Here is an 18,198-nt window from a genome sequence, read left to right on the forward strand (position 1 = left end):
AGAAATCAACAAATGAAGCAACCCCCCTGCAGAACTATAGCCTCTAGCCACAAATAGCAATAGCATGGAGAAAGGATATCTTTGAAATAGCAACAGTCCTTTGACCTTGACCTTAACACAGGACCACAGGGCTTTTTGATGCTGCAGGAGGCTGAGGTCAGTGTGCTGTTGCAGAAGAAGGGTTTGGGACAGGAGGAACAACTACCAGCAGATTTAGCCGCTGAAGTTCTGTTAGCGTCTGGAAGAAAAAAACAAAAAGAGAAAAAAACCAAAATCTTGTGGGAGATACTAGATCAGATCTACCCTGACATGAAGCTTGTCCGTGAAGTCTGGCAAGTAGTGCTTTCAGCTCAGGAATTTATTTGTACAAACCAGAAAAAGCTCTCCTAGCACTCATTAATTTAACTGTGACCTGAAGGACAACATAGCTGTACGTGGTTTTGTTCCAGCATGTCCAGTACAAATCAGTCACATTCACATAGGTGATAATTTTGCTGCGAATTTGCGCAGAGCGGTTTTGTACGCAAGAGGTGCTGCCTGGGCTCTGCTCAGTGCGTTGCGTAACACTCGTACCCAGCCGTTCCGCCAAGCCGCCGTCACCCACCCTCAGTACGAAGCCAGGGGCCAGACAGCCACCGGTACAAAGAGCTTCGTGAGAGGGGGCTGCGGAGTGCAGGAGGCTGCCTTTGGGAACATCCGCATGGCAAATGCCCAGAAATGCCTGTACAAATTGGCCTTGGTCTTAATACGCCACACATTGCCCAGCAGCAGGAGCGCGACTGTATGTGCTGTTTTTGACTCTCCAGACCGGTAAACCTGTGCTGCAGGAACCGGCTGCCCTAGGTCAGCCTGTCAGTAAACTGAACAGAACTGGATACAGAGGGACAGAATGAGCAACCTTTCCCAGAGAGAGTGGTCAGCTTTTGGCCTGTAACCACCTGTTAGCGATAACTGATGCTAGCTTTTCTTTATATTTGATGACAAGAGCGGGGAGAGGGAATGAACTGAAGTACCCAGTTCCCTCATCTTCCACTGCATTAATGTTGTTTTGAACAAATATTGAGAATTTCACTGTGACTCAGCAAAACCACGAGCAATATTTGCACTGTCATATCATAACCGCTAAATAGTAAGTGTGCTTAATGATCGCGATTAAGCTGTGGGCTTATAGCCTTGCTCTTCCTGAACACTGACAAATAAAGTCTGTCAGCATTACTAATGTCAGAGCAGCGGTACGATCCACTAAAAAGCAGGTATTCCTACCTTTATAATGAAGGTGGACGAAACTGTTTATGTGCTTTGCTCAATATAGTTTGGATTGCTGTGACCAAGGAGTAAGATAAGAGAGCAATTATGAATGAGCAAGCTCTTGTAATGCCCTGCTAGAAACATACAATTGTTTCCATTGCAACACTGCAGCTGAGTAAGCACTATAGCACGACCTCCCCCAACCTGCCTAGTAATAGTCATCGTCCCCAGCGATGCTGCAGAGCAACACTCCCTCCTCACTCACTTCCTACCGAATGCACGTGTACTCAAGGCTTCTCCCTACCCGGCATCTCCCAGCGTGCTTGGGAAGTGGGGGTGACCAGAGCAACAGCAGTTCACCTTGCTGCAACCTCTCACCACGGAATTGATTATGTTCCTCCTCTTCAGCTCTGCAGAACCCTTCTTCTAGAAGGGGATGGATTCAGCTTTGGATCAATCAAAATATGTGAAGACCTCTGCTAACCACACATCGTCACTGAAGCGGATCCTTGAGCCAAGGGAGCACAGGTTGACAAGTCAGAGTTAACTTGAAATGTGCGGAGATGGAAGGAACAGAGATAGACTCATAGAATAGTTTGGGTTGGAAGGGACTTTTAAAGGTCATCTAGCCCAACCCCCCTGCAGTGAGCAGGGACATTTTAACCAGACCAGGTTGCTCAGAGCCCCATCCAACCCGGCCGTGAATGTTTCCAGGAAAGGGGCATCTACCACCTCTCTGGGCAACCTGTGTCAGTGTTTCACCACCCTCATGGCAAAAAATTGCTCCTTATATCTAGTCTAAATCTACCCTCTTTTAGTTTAAAACCAATACCCCTTGTCATATCGCAATAGGCCCTGCTAAAAAGTCTGTCACCGTCTTTCTCGTAAGCTCCCTTTCAGTACTGAAAGGCCGCAGTAAGGTCTCCCCGAAGCCTTCTCTTCTCCAGGCTGACAGGTTCCTGTCCAGCTCTGCACCCTGCAGAGTTGATGGCAATTCCACTGCCAAGACTGATGTCACCTGCAAGCTGCCAGAGCCATGTTGTGCAAGATCAGCTTGCTCACTCACTCCTCTGGACGCTCAGGACTTGACAATGTTTTAAGGCAAGAGGAAAGGGATTTTCTGAATCACTAAGGCCATTTTTTCCAAACAGGTTATGTAAAGGCAAACTTGTTATCTTTAATTTGGTTAAACTCATTTCTAGCATCATTTTGGGCATTGACATAAAAAAAACCACCACCCGCTGTTTTCTTTCATAAGCTTATTCTGATGCTTTTTAAGCACTCAAACCAATTGCTTTTTCTGAACACCACAGTATTTCATTGAGAAGTGATGGAAAATGTGGCGTCTCCTCTGTGAACAATCGACACACAGTGGCTGGTACCGAGTCAAAATGAAACTCGCTGTAGTACTTATTAACCCTACATAAAACTGTAAAGTACAGAGTGTCATATAGTAGACAAAGGGCAGAACGTGTATTTTGTTCTTAGTGTTCCACTGACTCAAAACCTGCCCTAGGTCACGGGGGTCACTTACTTACTACAAAGCTAAGGGAGTCCCTTCACAAGATAATGGAGAAAAACTATTATAAAAAGGAAAAACAAATTAGTAAATTGAACCATCTTTCTCTGTTCTTCTTACGCATCTATCCTGCTGAATGAACACTGTGCAGATCAGTCACCCCAAACCAGCTCCCCCCTCCCCGCCAGCTACAACAGTTAATTGGGCATGTCCTGGCAGCATGAAGCAAGGAGCCGACAGAAGCCTACCGAGATTAAGCCATTCACCTCCTCGCTCAGTAGAGGGAAGGAGGAAACGATTACCAGGGATGCTCCTGGTGTGATGCGGCTGCATACCAACAGTCTTCCTAGGCTGAGCCAAACGGCTGGGGGAGCTCATACACCAAAGCACGCGCTGTGTCCAGAGAAGGCAGCTCAGCCACTACCCACAGCCACCCAGCAAAGGAAGGGGACCTCTAATTAACACATCACTTTGGACCAAGTTAGATTTGATCTATATGTAGATAGGAAGAGAAGCACAGAAATAAAACATACGCAGACCTTATTTTGAAGTACCAAAACAAATCTGAGAGCGCAGATGACCACACAGCGCTCAGAAGAATGTCGCAAGGTGAAGTACTTGCCGTGTGAAAATGAATCTCTACTTCTGGCCTTTACCTCAAGGGAGTGGTCAAAAATGCCATCTCCACAACTAACTACCCTGTTGCTACACACCCCAACGTAAACACCGTGTCTCCAGGAGATAATCTTTGTAGGTAGTTAAAGGATCTACAGGTTGTCTCCTTTACTCTCCTTTAAGGTAGCTTACCAGGACACGATTCCTTCTCCCCTTCCAAGTGGGAATAGGCCCCTCCGTCAGAAAACCATGAAGATATTCTCTTCTTCCTGTTCCCTCCTGCCTGTTTCCCGTCCAGATCTCTTGCACTTTTCCAGTTGTACTTTCAAATAGTGTGCCTGTTCTGAAAAGACAATGCTGTGAAAACTTAAGCTAAAAAGCAGCTAGCACGGACTCTGCGGCAGGTTGCCTCCTCACGGGCCATGCCGGCCTGCGTAACACTTGCATGGTAAACGCTTCAAAGAGTCTTACGCTGTCGTTCATAGTACGCTTGTCTGGAAGCGTCTTCCCAAAGCAGCAGCAGTCAGCGCACTCACCTGCACAGCTCCCTTGTCCTTATCCAGACTGTAACCCTCAGAGCGTACTGGGAGACACTGTTCTGGCAAAACAACAAAGCAAGGCACTAAGCAGAAATCTTCTCTTCTCTTTTTTAAACATCTTTTTATTAGCACAGTAACAAATGCAGACTTAAGTAGCCCACAACATACAACCAATCCACTGAGTGACTCCTATTCCACGCCTTACAGTTAAACAGCTTAAGGTATTTCACTACAGGTTGCCGTAAGTCCTGATTAAACCCTTTATGCTTTTCACAAAGATAGATTGGCTTATAAAATAATACATTAACTACTTCTCATTTCATATATGAGGCCATATATCCACCTCTTCGTATCACAGATCATGAGATGACAATCTTTAAAAAGGATTTGTTAAATACCAATGTGCCCTCCATAGGGGAAAACAATCCCGACATCTTTTTACAAAAACAACTCCAAACAAAACGAAACAACTCCAAGAAACCCAACCCAGAACAAAATAATCCTCCCAAACCAAAACAAAAAGCAAAAACAGTGTGTAGAGTCTTGAAAGGACTTTTACATAAATGTCAACATATATACCTGTACAAAATTAAGCTGTTTTAATCTTTTACATATTGCAAGCAAACTGAAAACCAAAGAAGTCTAAGAAGTTTACATTCTTCCCGGTACTATATGTGAGCTAATATTGCTGAACTAATTACAGTCTTAAAATATGCTATTCCCAATCCTAGCTGTCTACTGTAGCAAGATACCTTAAGTTACAACAACAAAATCTTAGGAAATAAAAGACTGAATAAAATCTGTTATAGAAATACCCTACTCTTTACCAGCACCCTCCCTCCCCCCACCCCTCCAAAATCATAAGCAGCTCTTTCCATCACAGACGAATAATGTAAGAGTTGGACAAAAATCCAATTTATGTAGCGTATCTTTTGGTCCATTGTCTGGCCATTCTGTCATGCTCTGCTCTGTTAGTCATATACTGAGTGGCAATGCTTCCAACCAGGGGGTCAGCTGAAAAGAAAAGAAAGCAAACCACTCGTTTCAGCCAAGTTATTGAACAAAAACGTAAAAATAAAGCTGAAGTGTGAATGTAATATGAGGGAATCACACAGCTAAGGTACACTGCAACAATCTAAGCATACTGAATCGATGGTCTGTATCTTCATCGATCTGTGTGTATGTATGGTGACGTACTAATCTATTACTTAATAAAGAGTGAAATGCCAATTAAAGTTTTAAGGAGTTTAAAAGGCAACAATCCAACAGTCATGTTTTGCGTTATTGAGGACTTTCACCAGTTCAAGAGTTTCAGGTTTATTTTACCCCTTCTAAAAGTGCCTGGGACATACTCATTGCTAAGTGTACTTGTATCAACATAAATCTGCCTTCTAGGTAAGATCAGATCTCAATGAGAGGTTTTATTTTTCCAGAAAGGTTTATTTTTATTATATATAATACCGTGTAAACTCTGGTGTTTCTCTCACCTTTAGACACATCTAGAAACACAACCTGTAAAACTGACTTTGGAAACCAAGACATATTCCTCTTAACTGGTGTGGACAACGAACGGGTGGCTTGGAGAAGCAGCGAGGACTACTCGTGGCACAGCTGGTCACGGGTTTTAAAGGGATGGCGGAAAGGAAAAGGCTAACCCCTCGTGTTCAGAACTGCGCTTGCGGCTCTCGCAGCTCCGTTACTGCGTTACTGCAGCCCTACGGAGCGATGCAGAGCGTCCAGCCCTCGGCCAGCACCCGAGCGGGTGTGGAAGGGGCAGGAGGAGGGCCTGAGGGGCGGCGAAGGGCAGGGTCTGCCGCCTCCGACACCCCGGCCCCGCCGGCTGCCCTGCGGAGGGAAGCGCCGGAGGCCACAGCCCGCGGGGCGAGCAGGGCCGGGGCCGCGCAGGGGACTTACCCGGGTTGCAGTCTGTGAGGAGGGAGCAGATGGAGAGGAGGACTTTAGAAATGGTTAACGCCGGGCTCCAGTTGTCTTTTAGAATGTCCAGGCAGATGACGCCTTGGCTGTTGATGTTGCAGTGGTAGATTCTCGTCCGAAACGTTACCTGCGGGAAACGGCTGTCAGGCGGCCGAAAGCACGGCGGGCGACGGGAGCCCACCCGCGCCGGCGGGGAGCAGGCCACGACGGCCGGCCCGGCCAGCGGCCCGGGCCCCGGGCGACCGGCCGAGACGGGCCCGCTCCGCTCCGCTCCCCGGGCCGCTGCCGCCCTCTGGCGGCCCTTGGCGGGAGCGCGCCCGGGCCGGGCACCGGGCTGGTGGGGGGCGTCCCGGCATGGCGGCTCCCCGCACTCCCAGGCGCCGAGGAGCCGCCGGCCGGGTCAGACTCGGGCGGTGCGGAGGAGGCCCACGAACTTTACCGTCTGCTCACCGGCGGCGGGGGCATTCGCAAAGCGCGCTCGGAAGGCGCTCGCTGCGACGGGGCCTGGCTGCGGCCGCCTCTCCCGCTCCGACCAGCCCGCGCGCAGAGCTCGCCAGCCAACTCGCGTTTTCCCTGCCGTCTTTCTGCCCCGAAAAATCTTGCCTGCGACCCTCGCTCCCGCAGGCCGGGGGAGCAGGCACGGGGCGACGCAGCGACGGGGACCCCCGCGCCCGGCGTCCGCGCAGCGACCCCCAGGACGCTCCCGACGCACGGAGCGCGCGGGCCGCCGTCGGGCTCGGAGGGCCGTGACTTGTCGCGCGGGGGGACTTTCTGCTTTGCTCCTCATAAGCTGCCTGGATTTTAGATTAGAACGGGAAGCAAACGAACAAAGCAACACCCGAATCCCCACGCTTTTGCAGAGTGCGGGTGGGAACGGCAAAACGTCTGCAAGGGAGGGGAGACGCGTCCCCCTCCCACGGCTCCTGCAGCCAGCCGCAACTCCAAAACCACGGACCCCGGCTGCTTTCCACCTAGGGAGCCCTAGAGGCAGAGCAGGTAAGAAACCAACCCGACCTTCGTTTCCCAGCCCATCCGACCCTCGGAGGACCAGCGGCGATGACGCCCTCCAGCCGTGTGGAAGGCCCCGTACCTCAGCCCGAGCAGAGGGTGGACCTGACTCGGCGGGACCTGCCCCAGCCCCTCCAGTTTAGGGTGAAAAAGGAGTTTGTGGCATTCACAGCTGCCTCAGGTTCCCGAGGAGCCCTCTGCTTGCCCAGCCCCACTGCTTGCTCAGGATTTCTCCATTTGACCTGCAGCTTTGGTCTCCTTCCAAAAAGGCTTCCAAATGTAGGTGAGGTAATAATTTTAACAGATTAAACACTTCCAGCAGGGGAAGAGTGGAGTATTTTCAGGTTGATACAATAAGGACCAAATTAACAGAGAGGTCAAGAGTTCTAATTTGTAAAGACAGAAAGTTGTTAATCCTGATTCTGAGCACAAAAGCTAAATATTCTGTAGGCAGTCTCTCAGTCCAGTTGGCTGATAACTGATAACAAAGCGTGACTCCTGTTTGCTTTTAAGAACGAGACTTCTTTATTATTATTCGTGAAGGAAGGGAAAGAGAGAAAGAAAGAAGGCTCCAATATATTTTCAGAACAGCCTGGTTCCTTCAGGAGTGTTAAGATATAATCCTTATATCCGGGTTATATCCGTGGCACCAAAAGCATTTTTCCCCAGTTAGAGGAGCTCTACCTAACCAAAGCACTGTGGGAAAAATCTAAATTTGTTTTCACTTAAGGAGCAAGTCAGAACTGGGATGGTGTTAGACACGTGTAGTCCAGCTGTTTGCCATTTACAGTTTTTGCTGATGGTACAAAAGCCAGCCGTGCAGGGAACCTAAATGAAACTGGGAAAGGAGGAGGAACTGGATGACCACTTACCAACAAACAAAAATATTTAAAGTAACTGTTCATTACACCTTAAAGGGGAGGGGGGGGGGGGGGAAATTACATGAAGCTATCAGATTCAGACCAAAACCAAGATAAACTGAGTTATTTAGAAGGTAGTACAATGTATTCAGGGTCAAGAGAACAGCATGTGGAACGGCAGAAAAATATAGTGTAACTGAACAATTCTTTGGAAATGTCCCACCTGAGATTACATTAATGCAGTAACTACACAGAGTTAAGCACAGCTTTTGAAAAGACATAAAAGAAGCTAATCTCAACCTTACCCTGAAGTGATAGCAGAGGTTAATTTACACAAGCAGCAAAATGGGAGTGGGGGGGAAGGAAGTGGTTAGAGGTTATTAATACAAATGATCAAAGCACACACCAGGTCAACAAAAGCTACAGTTTTCACCTCAATAAATGAAATCTAACCCAACTATAATGCAACCCTGGGGAAAATGTCCATTGTAATAGTACAGAAGAACAGCAATGATCTTGAGGACTAAGTCCTGAACTCTTAAATTCTAACCATACTTGTTTACTGGATTTTCCTGAATCCAGGCCCACCCAGCACGTGCCTGACTCAATTGCTATCTGAAACAAAGGCAAACCAGAATGCCACACAAAATGAGGAAACATAAAAGCAGAGAACAGATCAACGCTAACTTCTTCAAAGCGTTGCCTGGAATGCTCAATAAACGCAAAAGAACTCCACAGGAGAGAGAGTGTCTGTCCCTGTATCACTTTTCTCTCGCTGAGGTTCTTTGTACTGTGCAATGCATTTCCAAGTCAAATTTTAAGGCCTGTAATTTCTCCAGTCTCAAGTGCAGTAGTGCAGCCCCTCTTCATGTTCTTCCAGGAATCCATCAACATCACTTCCAGCACAACCCGCTGGCTCTCCTCTAGCAACATCCTCCTCCCAAAACTTTGCTCCAACGTACTGAATCAAACCCTCGGCTGGAGCTAGACCTGGTCCTCAAAGGCTGCACCCGCATGTCCTTCATCACACGCCTCTAGGATGCTCGTCAACCACACAGCGTTTGTCAACAGCGGCTGTGCCTCACCACCTTCTCTCATGCATATTCCCAAGGGAAGCCTGCCAGGACGACCAGTTTCACTTCACTTTATTTAAGCAGTTAAATCCTTTAATGACATTTAATTTTCAAGTTATGAAATGTGTTCTACTATAGGCACTTCACCGCGGGACAGCCCACAGCAGGGACTCCTAAGAATTACCAAAGACTCAAAGAGGCAGTGGAGGTTTTCTTCCACCGGTCTTGCAAAGCTTACCAAGAAAGATTCAAGGGAAACTAGTCCTTTCACTCCAGACAGCTTAATCTTTTCAGAGGTCAAGGGTTTTGAAATGACCGTCAAACACTCTACTGCTCTACTAGTGCTAATCATCAAAATGATACACTGGGTTTTGTGTCAACTAGCTGTTTATTTATTTCTTGACCTAAAAGACAAATACAGGAATTAAATACTAATTACATTAGTCCTACCACTTCCATACTTCCTACTCACAAACCATATTTATCAGTCACTGCAAGCAATTGGGCAATCTGAAATCAACAAATTAGTGGGAATAAAGCAGGAGCAATACAATAATTATGTTTTCCACATTATCATTGATTAACACTCATGTAGGTGTTCACACAGGAGCTGCTATAAGCATCTTCGGTTTAAATGAAGAACCTTTCCTTTGCTGAGAACCAGAAGTACCCAAGCAGCACAAGTACGTTCTATTAGAGCTCTGCTACGCTTCCTCCTATATCCCATCTCCATGTGACCGAAGCTATATGTATTTTAATTCCACACATACATGTGATTTGTAAACCAACTTGGACTCTGCTATATGAAAGAGACTCCATTTAAATGCAACACTGCTACAATACAAAGGGAATCTCCACTAAACTAGTCTTATAAGGCCTCACTAAGCAGTGCCTGTTTTTTCTTAATCCCACCCTTCTTTTAATCTGGGTGAGGGTTTAGATCCAAAAATAAATGCAAAGAGAACCCTGTCAGAGGCGCAGAGCAGAAAGCAGGGCTGAGCTGGAATGACAAAGCTGTATCTCTGGTTCTGCATCAGGCACCTTGGCATGTGGGGCTGTCTCAGTACCACTGGTAGTTATAACATGGTCTTGTGAGGCATCAGCCTGGATAAGCCTGGGACAACAAATGCTTCTGACTTGTAGCATAGAAAGCAAAGATGTAGCAAAGCACACACGGGAAGGTAGAAGCTCCCTCTTTAAATGCTTACCGGGCTCATGATATAAGATACTGCATACAGTTGAGTGGACAATAAATTATCCAATGCAAACTAATTAAGCCAAAATAATTAAAAACTGTTCTGAACTGAATTAAACTCTAAGACAGGACACAAGAGAACCACCTGTGCTGCCAGAGAACCTCCAAAGAAGGATGGACAGGCGCCAGCAGGAAATCACCAGAGATGTCCCAGGGCAGACCATGCTGCTCATGAATCGGAGCCTTAGCTTAGGGGTAGAATTTCAGGTCCTGTTAATACTGCCAGAAACCCTGAAGTCATGCTAGCAAGAACAGTCAAACAGTTTCCTTAATTTGGGAAGCTTGCATTAATTTGTCTGGTGTGACTAATTAGCATTGTCTCTGCTGAAATGGACTGATGGCCTTAACTATGGCAAGTTCTTTCCACTGCAGACTCGACCACAGTCTGAAGATGGGGCAGTCACTGGCCGTTATCTCACCAATGCAACGACTTTTCAGTAGAAAGCTAAACATGCACATAAATGCTTTCAGATACAAGGCAAACATTAAGTGTGTACACAACCACCTCTTGTAACCCAACACACTTCCTCTGGCCAAGTACGTGAACCACAAGGTAACATTTACTTGCACCAGTATTTGCCTTGCAGCATTGGAACACAGCAACACTGGAATATGAGAGCTACACAAATATAACACACCTACAGAGAAAGTTTGTTACTGTGCAAGTAGGTGAACAACAGCAGTAGCCAACAGAACTGAAATACTACTTTGTGGCCAAAACACACATAACTGTTACACTTGTGGCAACTGAGTGGTTTGAGAAACAAGTATTTGTATCCTTTCTCCTCTCCCCAAGTTTATTTACTTTTCAGTTTCTCAGTCCTGTCCCAATGCTTGCACTAATTGCTTAGGACCTCTTAGAAGCAGGGAAAAAGAAAACAAGCTCTAGAACAGTGATCAAGAGGACTGGAAAAGCTGTTAACACGAGCTAATAGAAACCAGTGTAATGGATGAAATGAGCTTAAGCTTGTTCTTAAAGAGAGTGGCTTTCAGACGAGCTGCATTCCATTAATTCGCTACTTTACAGTCTCGTGTCAGCTACAGGTCTCTTACCTTTGGAGGCTTGAAAGGATATTCTGGTGTAAATGTGATGTCAAGGAAGAAAACACCTCCCTCATAGACTGAACCTGGAGGTCCCAGAATGGTTGATCTCCATTCGTAGATGTTATCACCTTTGGGGCCAGCGCTAAGAGATAAAAAAAAAAAAAATCAAACAGTTTAGGAATATTGCCACAGTTCAGATACATTTGACCTTTTACATTCTTCAAAGTACAATATGGAAGAAAGTTTTTAGTGTCGCACTTCATACACCACTTGAAGTAAAGACAGGGATAAAAAGTAGATGGAATGCTTCCAAAATCTCAGAAATCTTACTGGGACTTATCGGTGTTCCAGACTATTTAGCAAAGCTGAGGAACTAGAGGTGTGGTATGGTTTTCAGCTTCTCTCTCCTGACATTTGTAAGAGCAGCATTGCCCAGAACTACTTCTAAACATGCTACACAATCTCAATATAACACAAAAGTGAAGTTTCAAAGAACTGTTTCCTACTGTATTTCAAAAATGGATGCTCCAGCTCAGCCTTAACAGAACTGCACCACAAAGACCATACTAAATAAAATAAGGACTTATGTTGATTTTATTTATCTTGTGTGTTCTTTAAAATTAAAACATATTCCTGTAATATTGCTAAACCAAGGTTCATTGCACAATTGAATGAAGCCAAATACATGGTGATACTCCTAAAAGTCAAACTTTTCTACACCAGTTTCTGAAATGAGGCCACATGAACACATACCATTGATATTATTTGTATTGTAGAACTGCTTTTGTTAGGGGAATTAAAATCCCTGTGTCAAATTAAAACACTGCTTTCTCAAATCACCTTTGTCTAATTCTAGATTCTCCCCAACCTGCCAGCAGCTCGCAAGAGCAGTACAGACTAGAGGTGTTGCAGAACACACACGCCTGCTTGTTGAAAATTAGTTTTACTAAGATCCTCAGACACTTGTATTCTGTAGCGTGCCATATGTCACCGAGTATTTATAAGCACAGCTCAACCTATAAAGCCATTAACAGTTCAGCACTCCATTGCTATCTTTCCTTCTGTGCTGCTACAGTAGTATTTTATCTGTAAGATGCCAGAGCTGAAAACTTCCTTTGCATACAGGGAGGTGCTGACACAGATTTTCCCATCATAGATGTGCTATGACTTTGGAAATCTCTTTTACCCTTGTTCGGTAAGGGGCAGGATTTTAACATCCCTAATATAATGAAACACAGCCTTGCTCTTCTTTCCTCATTCTTTTAACAAGGCTAATATAAGACAGAAGGATAACAACAACAACAAAAAGGCTCTTCTCATATTATAATAATTATGGAGCAGTATTACTAGAGAGGGAAGGCAATCCAATAAATTCAATATATACATGACAATATGCATTTGATTAATGTGAAGGGAACCAGAGTAATTGCTAGGTGTTAGTAACAGTGTTACAAATGGAAACACAATTACAAAACCATAATTTCCCAGTGTAACAACAGGGATCAGACACATGCTTTTTTCCCCTGCACTTTGCAGTACTGGTGAACATGTTCTTCACAGCAGGTGAATCAGGGGAGAGAGAGGGAGTTAATTCTGTTATCAGACCTAAAATTTTATTTTCAGATTAAAGTAAAAGTTCACAATATGTTGGTGCTAAACAGTTGAACAATAGCAAAGCTACAACTAAAAGCATGCTTCCAAGGGAAGGAAAGCAGGTAAGAGAGCAGTAAAGGCAGACAGGTTCTCTGCAAAGCAAGGCACCAGCCACGAGGGAAAGATTTCTCTCCTCAGAACACAAAACCCCGCGCAGCTCAAGATTGGTACTAAATTAAAGTAAAAGCCGTTCCATCCTGAAGACTCCTGGCATCCCGCTCCACCTTAATGACTTGTCCCTGTCCTGTGCAGGTCTATATATCTGGGCACTCAGTACTCTCCAGCTACCACTTGTGTATTAGGCTGGAAGAGCGTTGTATTTCGATGGGAAGCTCTACCTCTTGAAAGACACCAGCTTAACCGTGCAAACTTACTGAAGACGACTCTCTGGGGCACCCTCAGCCACCACTCCAAGGAATCACCGCTTTATGTAGGTATTAGCAACCTACTGACACACAGCCATTACTGCAAGTTGCTCCGGTGATCATCCTCCCCTCCCTCCCCTAAAGATGGAGCTACTGAACCGAACAGGCACTTGAGCTTTGTTAGCGCCGATTTACTGTTGGAATTTATATCACGAGAACTGCCCGCTGGGAGCACTTCAGCACTCCAAAAATGTGATGTGCGATTAGCACTGAACACAGCCCTCTGAACCAACGAGAAATATCTCAACATTTTGCATTTTATTTCCAGCTTCAGCCCAAAGGACTGCCAATAAAAAAATCCCACAGACTCACAAAATAATATATTATTATTTGTAATAGCCTTAGAAATCTCTTGTATCCTATTAGGTTTCCAATTAGAGCTATCACTGCATACAAGTAATATACTGCTAGACCTCCGTATAAAAAGAGCGTAACATCTTTGTAAAACATCAGTAAGCTTTAACAGTGATGTACTAAGCTTACCCTTTAAGCGTTTCATAATTCAATTAACAGAGTGAAATAGCTGAAGACGTCCAATTCTTACATATTAACATTGATTTCTTATAAAGGAAAGACTGAAAGAGGAAGATGCAAGTCAGTTTCCGATTGCTGATTCAATACTACTTGCATTTAAATTAGCATTAGGTAATATCAAGCAGCTTAAGAAGACCTAGTGCTTAATAGAAAACTGACGATACTGGACCACAGCATAAGTGTGGCGGCATTAACTTTTGGTCGAGATATAAAAACTGCCAAAGGTTAAAGATTACATTCTTTGCTTAAAATTCTTGCAATTATCTGCTTCAAAAAGAAATTCACTGATGCATAGATACAGGGCTCAAAGGCACAGCTGCCACCTTGCCTGATGTGTGTCACCGCTGCTCAAATTAAGTGTCCAGATCTACTAATGCAACATTTTGAAGCTGTCCAACATATGAACACGGGGAAGACAATTTTAACCAATTAAATAGAAATTGTTTCCACTGGAAGACAAGAGTATGAGAGCAACAACTTTCTGTATTGAACTCAATAGCCTATAACCTCTTCAATTCCAAAGAAAGAAATCAGACAATGACCAGTAACACCAAGCGAAAGATGACATCTGAAAGAGAACTGAAAAAAATACCGTATCAGGCAGCATGTGTTACACAGCAGGGAAACTGATATCTCTTTCCCTGGAAAAACAGCGATATACTCAGTGAAGATGCGCTGCACCCACTGTAACAGCTGTTTCTGATCATCCCAAGTTGCTGCCAGCTTATCCTCTGGGCAGACGTTACGACAACAACGCCCAGTGCCAGGGTAGCTTTTGTTCAGAGACACTCTCCCTTCCCAAGTCTAGAAGCGGCACTCTGAATCCTGCTGGTAAAGGCCGGGCAGAGAGAAAGTCTCGGCAGAGATGAGACCAAGCTCAAAGCTCTGCCCACGCCCCGTCCCAACCAGCCTGGTGTCACTTTGGGAAAACCTCATCTTGCTCTGCCTCTCTTTGCTGGCAGGCGTCATGTTGCTTCTCGATATAAAAACCAAACAGGCAAATTAGAAACGCCTGCAGCAGAGGCTGGGGAGCAGAATGGTGCCTAGGTAAAGCAGCTGCATGGTCAGATGCCTTGCAGGACTGGGCAACTGAGAACACAGGACTGCCTCAGAGATGAGGTGTTCATGGAGAAGACATGCATGCACCTTTTCATGTATTGAAAAGGCTGAAACGACAGATACTCTGCAAGAACAGCCAGCCTGTGGCTTTTTCATGTTAAACCAGCCAGACACAACCTCCACCTCAGGCATACATTACGTGATATCACTCTGATATTTTTGGTGCACAAACTCAGCTCAGCTTCGAGGAAAGGCATGATATTTTGGTGTTCACCATACACAGCTAATGTATGAAAATCCCTGGGAACACACCGTTGGTACTTTCCAGGAGAATGACTCATAAAGCGTCCACTGTTTCTGTCAACTTGCCCCCACATTTGGAAACTACCTACTCCTATCTAGGAGTGGACCAAATGATGACATAAGCTTTTCCTCTAGTGAAAATATAGCCTGGTGAATACTTTAGCTCCTCTTCTTTGAGATAAATAACACACACAATAGCAGATCACTGTAGTGACGAATGAATCAAAATCTGTTGATGCTACGGACACTAGGTTAACACCCTGACATACCAAAGCTGCGCATATTCCTTTTAAAAGCCAACTAATTTAGCAGAGTAGTTTAAAAATGCCTGAGATTGCCATCCGTCAAGGTGATGAGAAGAAGGGCAATTTCACCGTGTGCTGAAGTAAGTAACAGCTAATGAAAAACTACAATAAGTTTCAGCTAAAACCGCAAGTAACAAAACCATGAACTGATACTCCAACTACTCCGCATCCCCAGATGCTCTTTTTGAGGCTATTTTGCCCTGAACAGGAAGAGTCTGATGCAAGAAGCTAAGCTGTTTTGAAGTTGCACACTTGTGGAAAATAAATATAATTTCCAAAACCACTGCAGACATGACCTTTTCTAAGGGACATAGCTCAAATCAGAAAGCAAACATCATACTAACGGCACATGGGAATTCCAAGGTGGCAGAGAATCTAATGATCTCCGGTGTAAAGCTGTGCCGTTACAAACTGATAGCAACATCAATTTTTTTGTTGTCGTTTTATTTTGTAGTACGAAACAGTGAATGACTGAACATGGAATTGCATCTTGGTCATATACACATCACCTTACTAGGCAACTTCAGCAAATACTTAGTTGACTGTTAGGAGGTCCCTTTTTTCCTTTAATTTTTTCACTTCTTTTTTCTTTTCATTTTCTTTGCTCTCTCTCTTTTTTTTTTTTTTTTTTTTTTTAAAAGATGCATGCCCAACATGCATTAGAAATGTTGACTGCCAGGGAGGCAGCACATCATACTCACATGAAGTTCTGGTGCACCTTGATTTTCCCTCCTAATTTGCCCCACTCCTGACCTGAGGGTAAATACACTTTCTTTTCTTTTCTGACAGCCCACACCGAGCTTGCTCACCTACATTGTTCAGCTGAATCTGGTGCAGAGATTGCAAAAGTACCCCAGAAATCCCAGATCACTGGGGGAGGCAGGTGCAGGGTCTACAAAGAAGCAGGACAGCTCAGCTAGCTCAGCCGTTGAAAAACACACGCGTATAAAATCCCTCATTCAAAGAAATCTTGCTCTACAGATCTTTAAGCAAGCTGTGTTAAAAATGAGAGTGTCAAAGAACAGAGTTAAAACCAACCAGACAAAAAACAGCTAATCCTTTGGCTACAATGTCACTTCAAAAACTTCATATTAATGCATAGCTCTAATTTTAGAAATAAATTGTCACATTCTGCACATGCTTTAGCTACCAAAATGTAATATTCTTATTACTATGGCACGGAGTCACCCCATTCACAGACAGGCCCCTACTATGGTAAGCATGCTACAATGCAATCCAAAGACTGGTGTACACAACTCACAGAGGTTTTTCAGTTGTAAAGTAAGCATGAAACCGTTACACAGTTACTAGGCAGAAATTCAACCAGACAAGACAGAAGTAGTCAAAAGGATACCCTGAGCCATCCATTTAATTGCCATTTTTCAGTCAAGTAGTTCAGAAGTGGGATATAATTTTTTTGCTTCCCTTTTTTAATCAAAGAGTAGAAATGAAAGGAAAACAAAGAAAAAAAAAAATCACAACAGAACAAAACCCCTCCTGAGCAACCATGGAAAGTTAAAGGTAACATACTGAATTATCATGTAACTATGTGAATCAGTGATATTTTTTGCCCATTGGCATTATACACAGCCAAGCTTCTCCTCTGTGTTAACATTAGCTAAAAACGATGGATTGACCATAGGTGAAATGCCTACAAGCTCAACGAGAGACAGAGGGAAAAGACAGCAAGAGAAAAAGTCGCAGCTGGCTTTAATTAAAACGTAAGCAGAGAGCAAAGGAGGGAAAGAAGAGGTAAGTGAGCAAATATGGAACATGTGATCATTGCTACAGCAATACAAACCATAAAATTGTGATAACAAAACTTAATTCTCCTTCTAATGCACATTCAGGGGCATGGTTTTCAAGTACAAAGCAGTAAATATTATTTTGCTTGTAACTCACTGAAGGTACTGTATTTTCTGTGTTAAATTTACAATGGCAGTCACAATATTATTGCAGAAGGGTAAGTACCTTACAAATCCCACCACATTTGTAACAGAGAAGATCATGCATAGAATTTCTGTTTTAGCATCTGGGAAAGCTTTTCCCTTAAGTACCAGACTATTGTAAAATTGTGGATGGGGGTTTGAAAATTTGCACAAAGCTTAAACTGGAGGATAAACGGTGCAGAGAATTACATTCTTATGAGGTTAAAAAAGGAACTAAACTAACTAGCTCTGATAATGGAGCAGATAAGGTGTTATGCAGGGATTTATGAGACTTCAAGGAAAACTGTTTCAGGGGGATTTCTTTGTGGGAAGAAGAAAAAAAAAGACAAGGTTTTCCAGTTTATATAAAAAATACTTGGCAATAGGATCACACAACAACTAAGAGCCTTATTGTTGCCAAGATCTCACTCTTCTCAGTTACAACAGGAAGAGAAATGCCCAGGAGTACTTGCAAATTTAGCACCTTCACCTGAAATATTTCAGTCTCTGCAAAATATTACGGTGGAGTTACTACTAAACTACTTGGTGAAAACGTCAGCCCTCTTGAATAATCTCACTGCAGGGTTTGATTTTTAAACGAGGCTTCAAAGATTTAAAATAAAATCTCAGTTAACAGGGGGGTCAGAAGGAGACTTGCGATATCCTCGGGAGTGTGCTGCAGCTCTATTTAGTTTAACAATAATCACTTCAATTTAGGAGCAAGTCCTCATAAAAAGGTTCAAGAGAAATTAATACATTTAGCATTGGTTCCAAAACTGAAAATAAATCCAGCCTGCTCAGCTGTCGAGGGCTTCCGTTTTCCTTTGCAGTGGCTTCTTCCTAGCCTTCTCCATATCAAAGCACTGGAAATTTGTCCCACTACAGGCAGGAACAT

The 18,198-nt window shown here is 44.2% G+C and overlaps 1 protein-coding gene across 6 annotated transcripts in view; it reads right to left on the reverse strand.

The window, feature by feature from the left end:
* Positions 1–4,457: 4,457 nt before the first annotated feature.
* Positions 4,458–18,198, reverse strand: part of UBE2E1 (ubiquitin conjugating enzyme E2 E1) — a 44,302-nt gene continuing 30,561 nt past the window's right edge. For all 6 annotated transcript variants that reach the window (XM_075419023.1, XM_075419028.1, XM_075419027.1 and 3 more), the window contains 3 exons: positions 11,106–11,238; positions 5,836–5,983; positions 4,458–4,935 (listed from right to left, as the gene is read on the reverse strand). In XM_075419023.1, coding sequence (XP_075275138.1) covers positions 4,838–4,935; positions 5,836–5,983; positions 11,106–11,238 — 379 coding nt within the window. In that variant the 3' untranslated portion in view covers positions 4,458–4,837. The remainder of the gene's footprint in view (positions 4,936–5,835; positions 5,984–11,105; positions 11,239–18,198) is intronic.

This window comes from Opisthocomus hoazin, chromosome 4 (genome assembly GCF_030867145.1).
Source record: "Opisthocomus hoazin isolate bOpiHoa1 chromosome 4, bOpiHoa1.hap1, whole genome shotgun sequence".
Taxonomy (NCBI): domain Eukaryota; kingdom Metazoa; phylum Chordata; class Aves; order Opisthocomiformes; family Opisthocomidae; genus Opisthocomus; species Opisthocomus hoazin.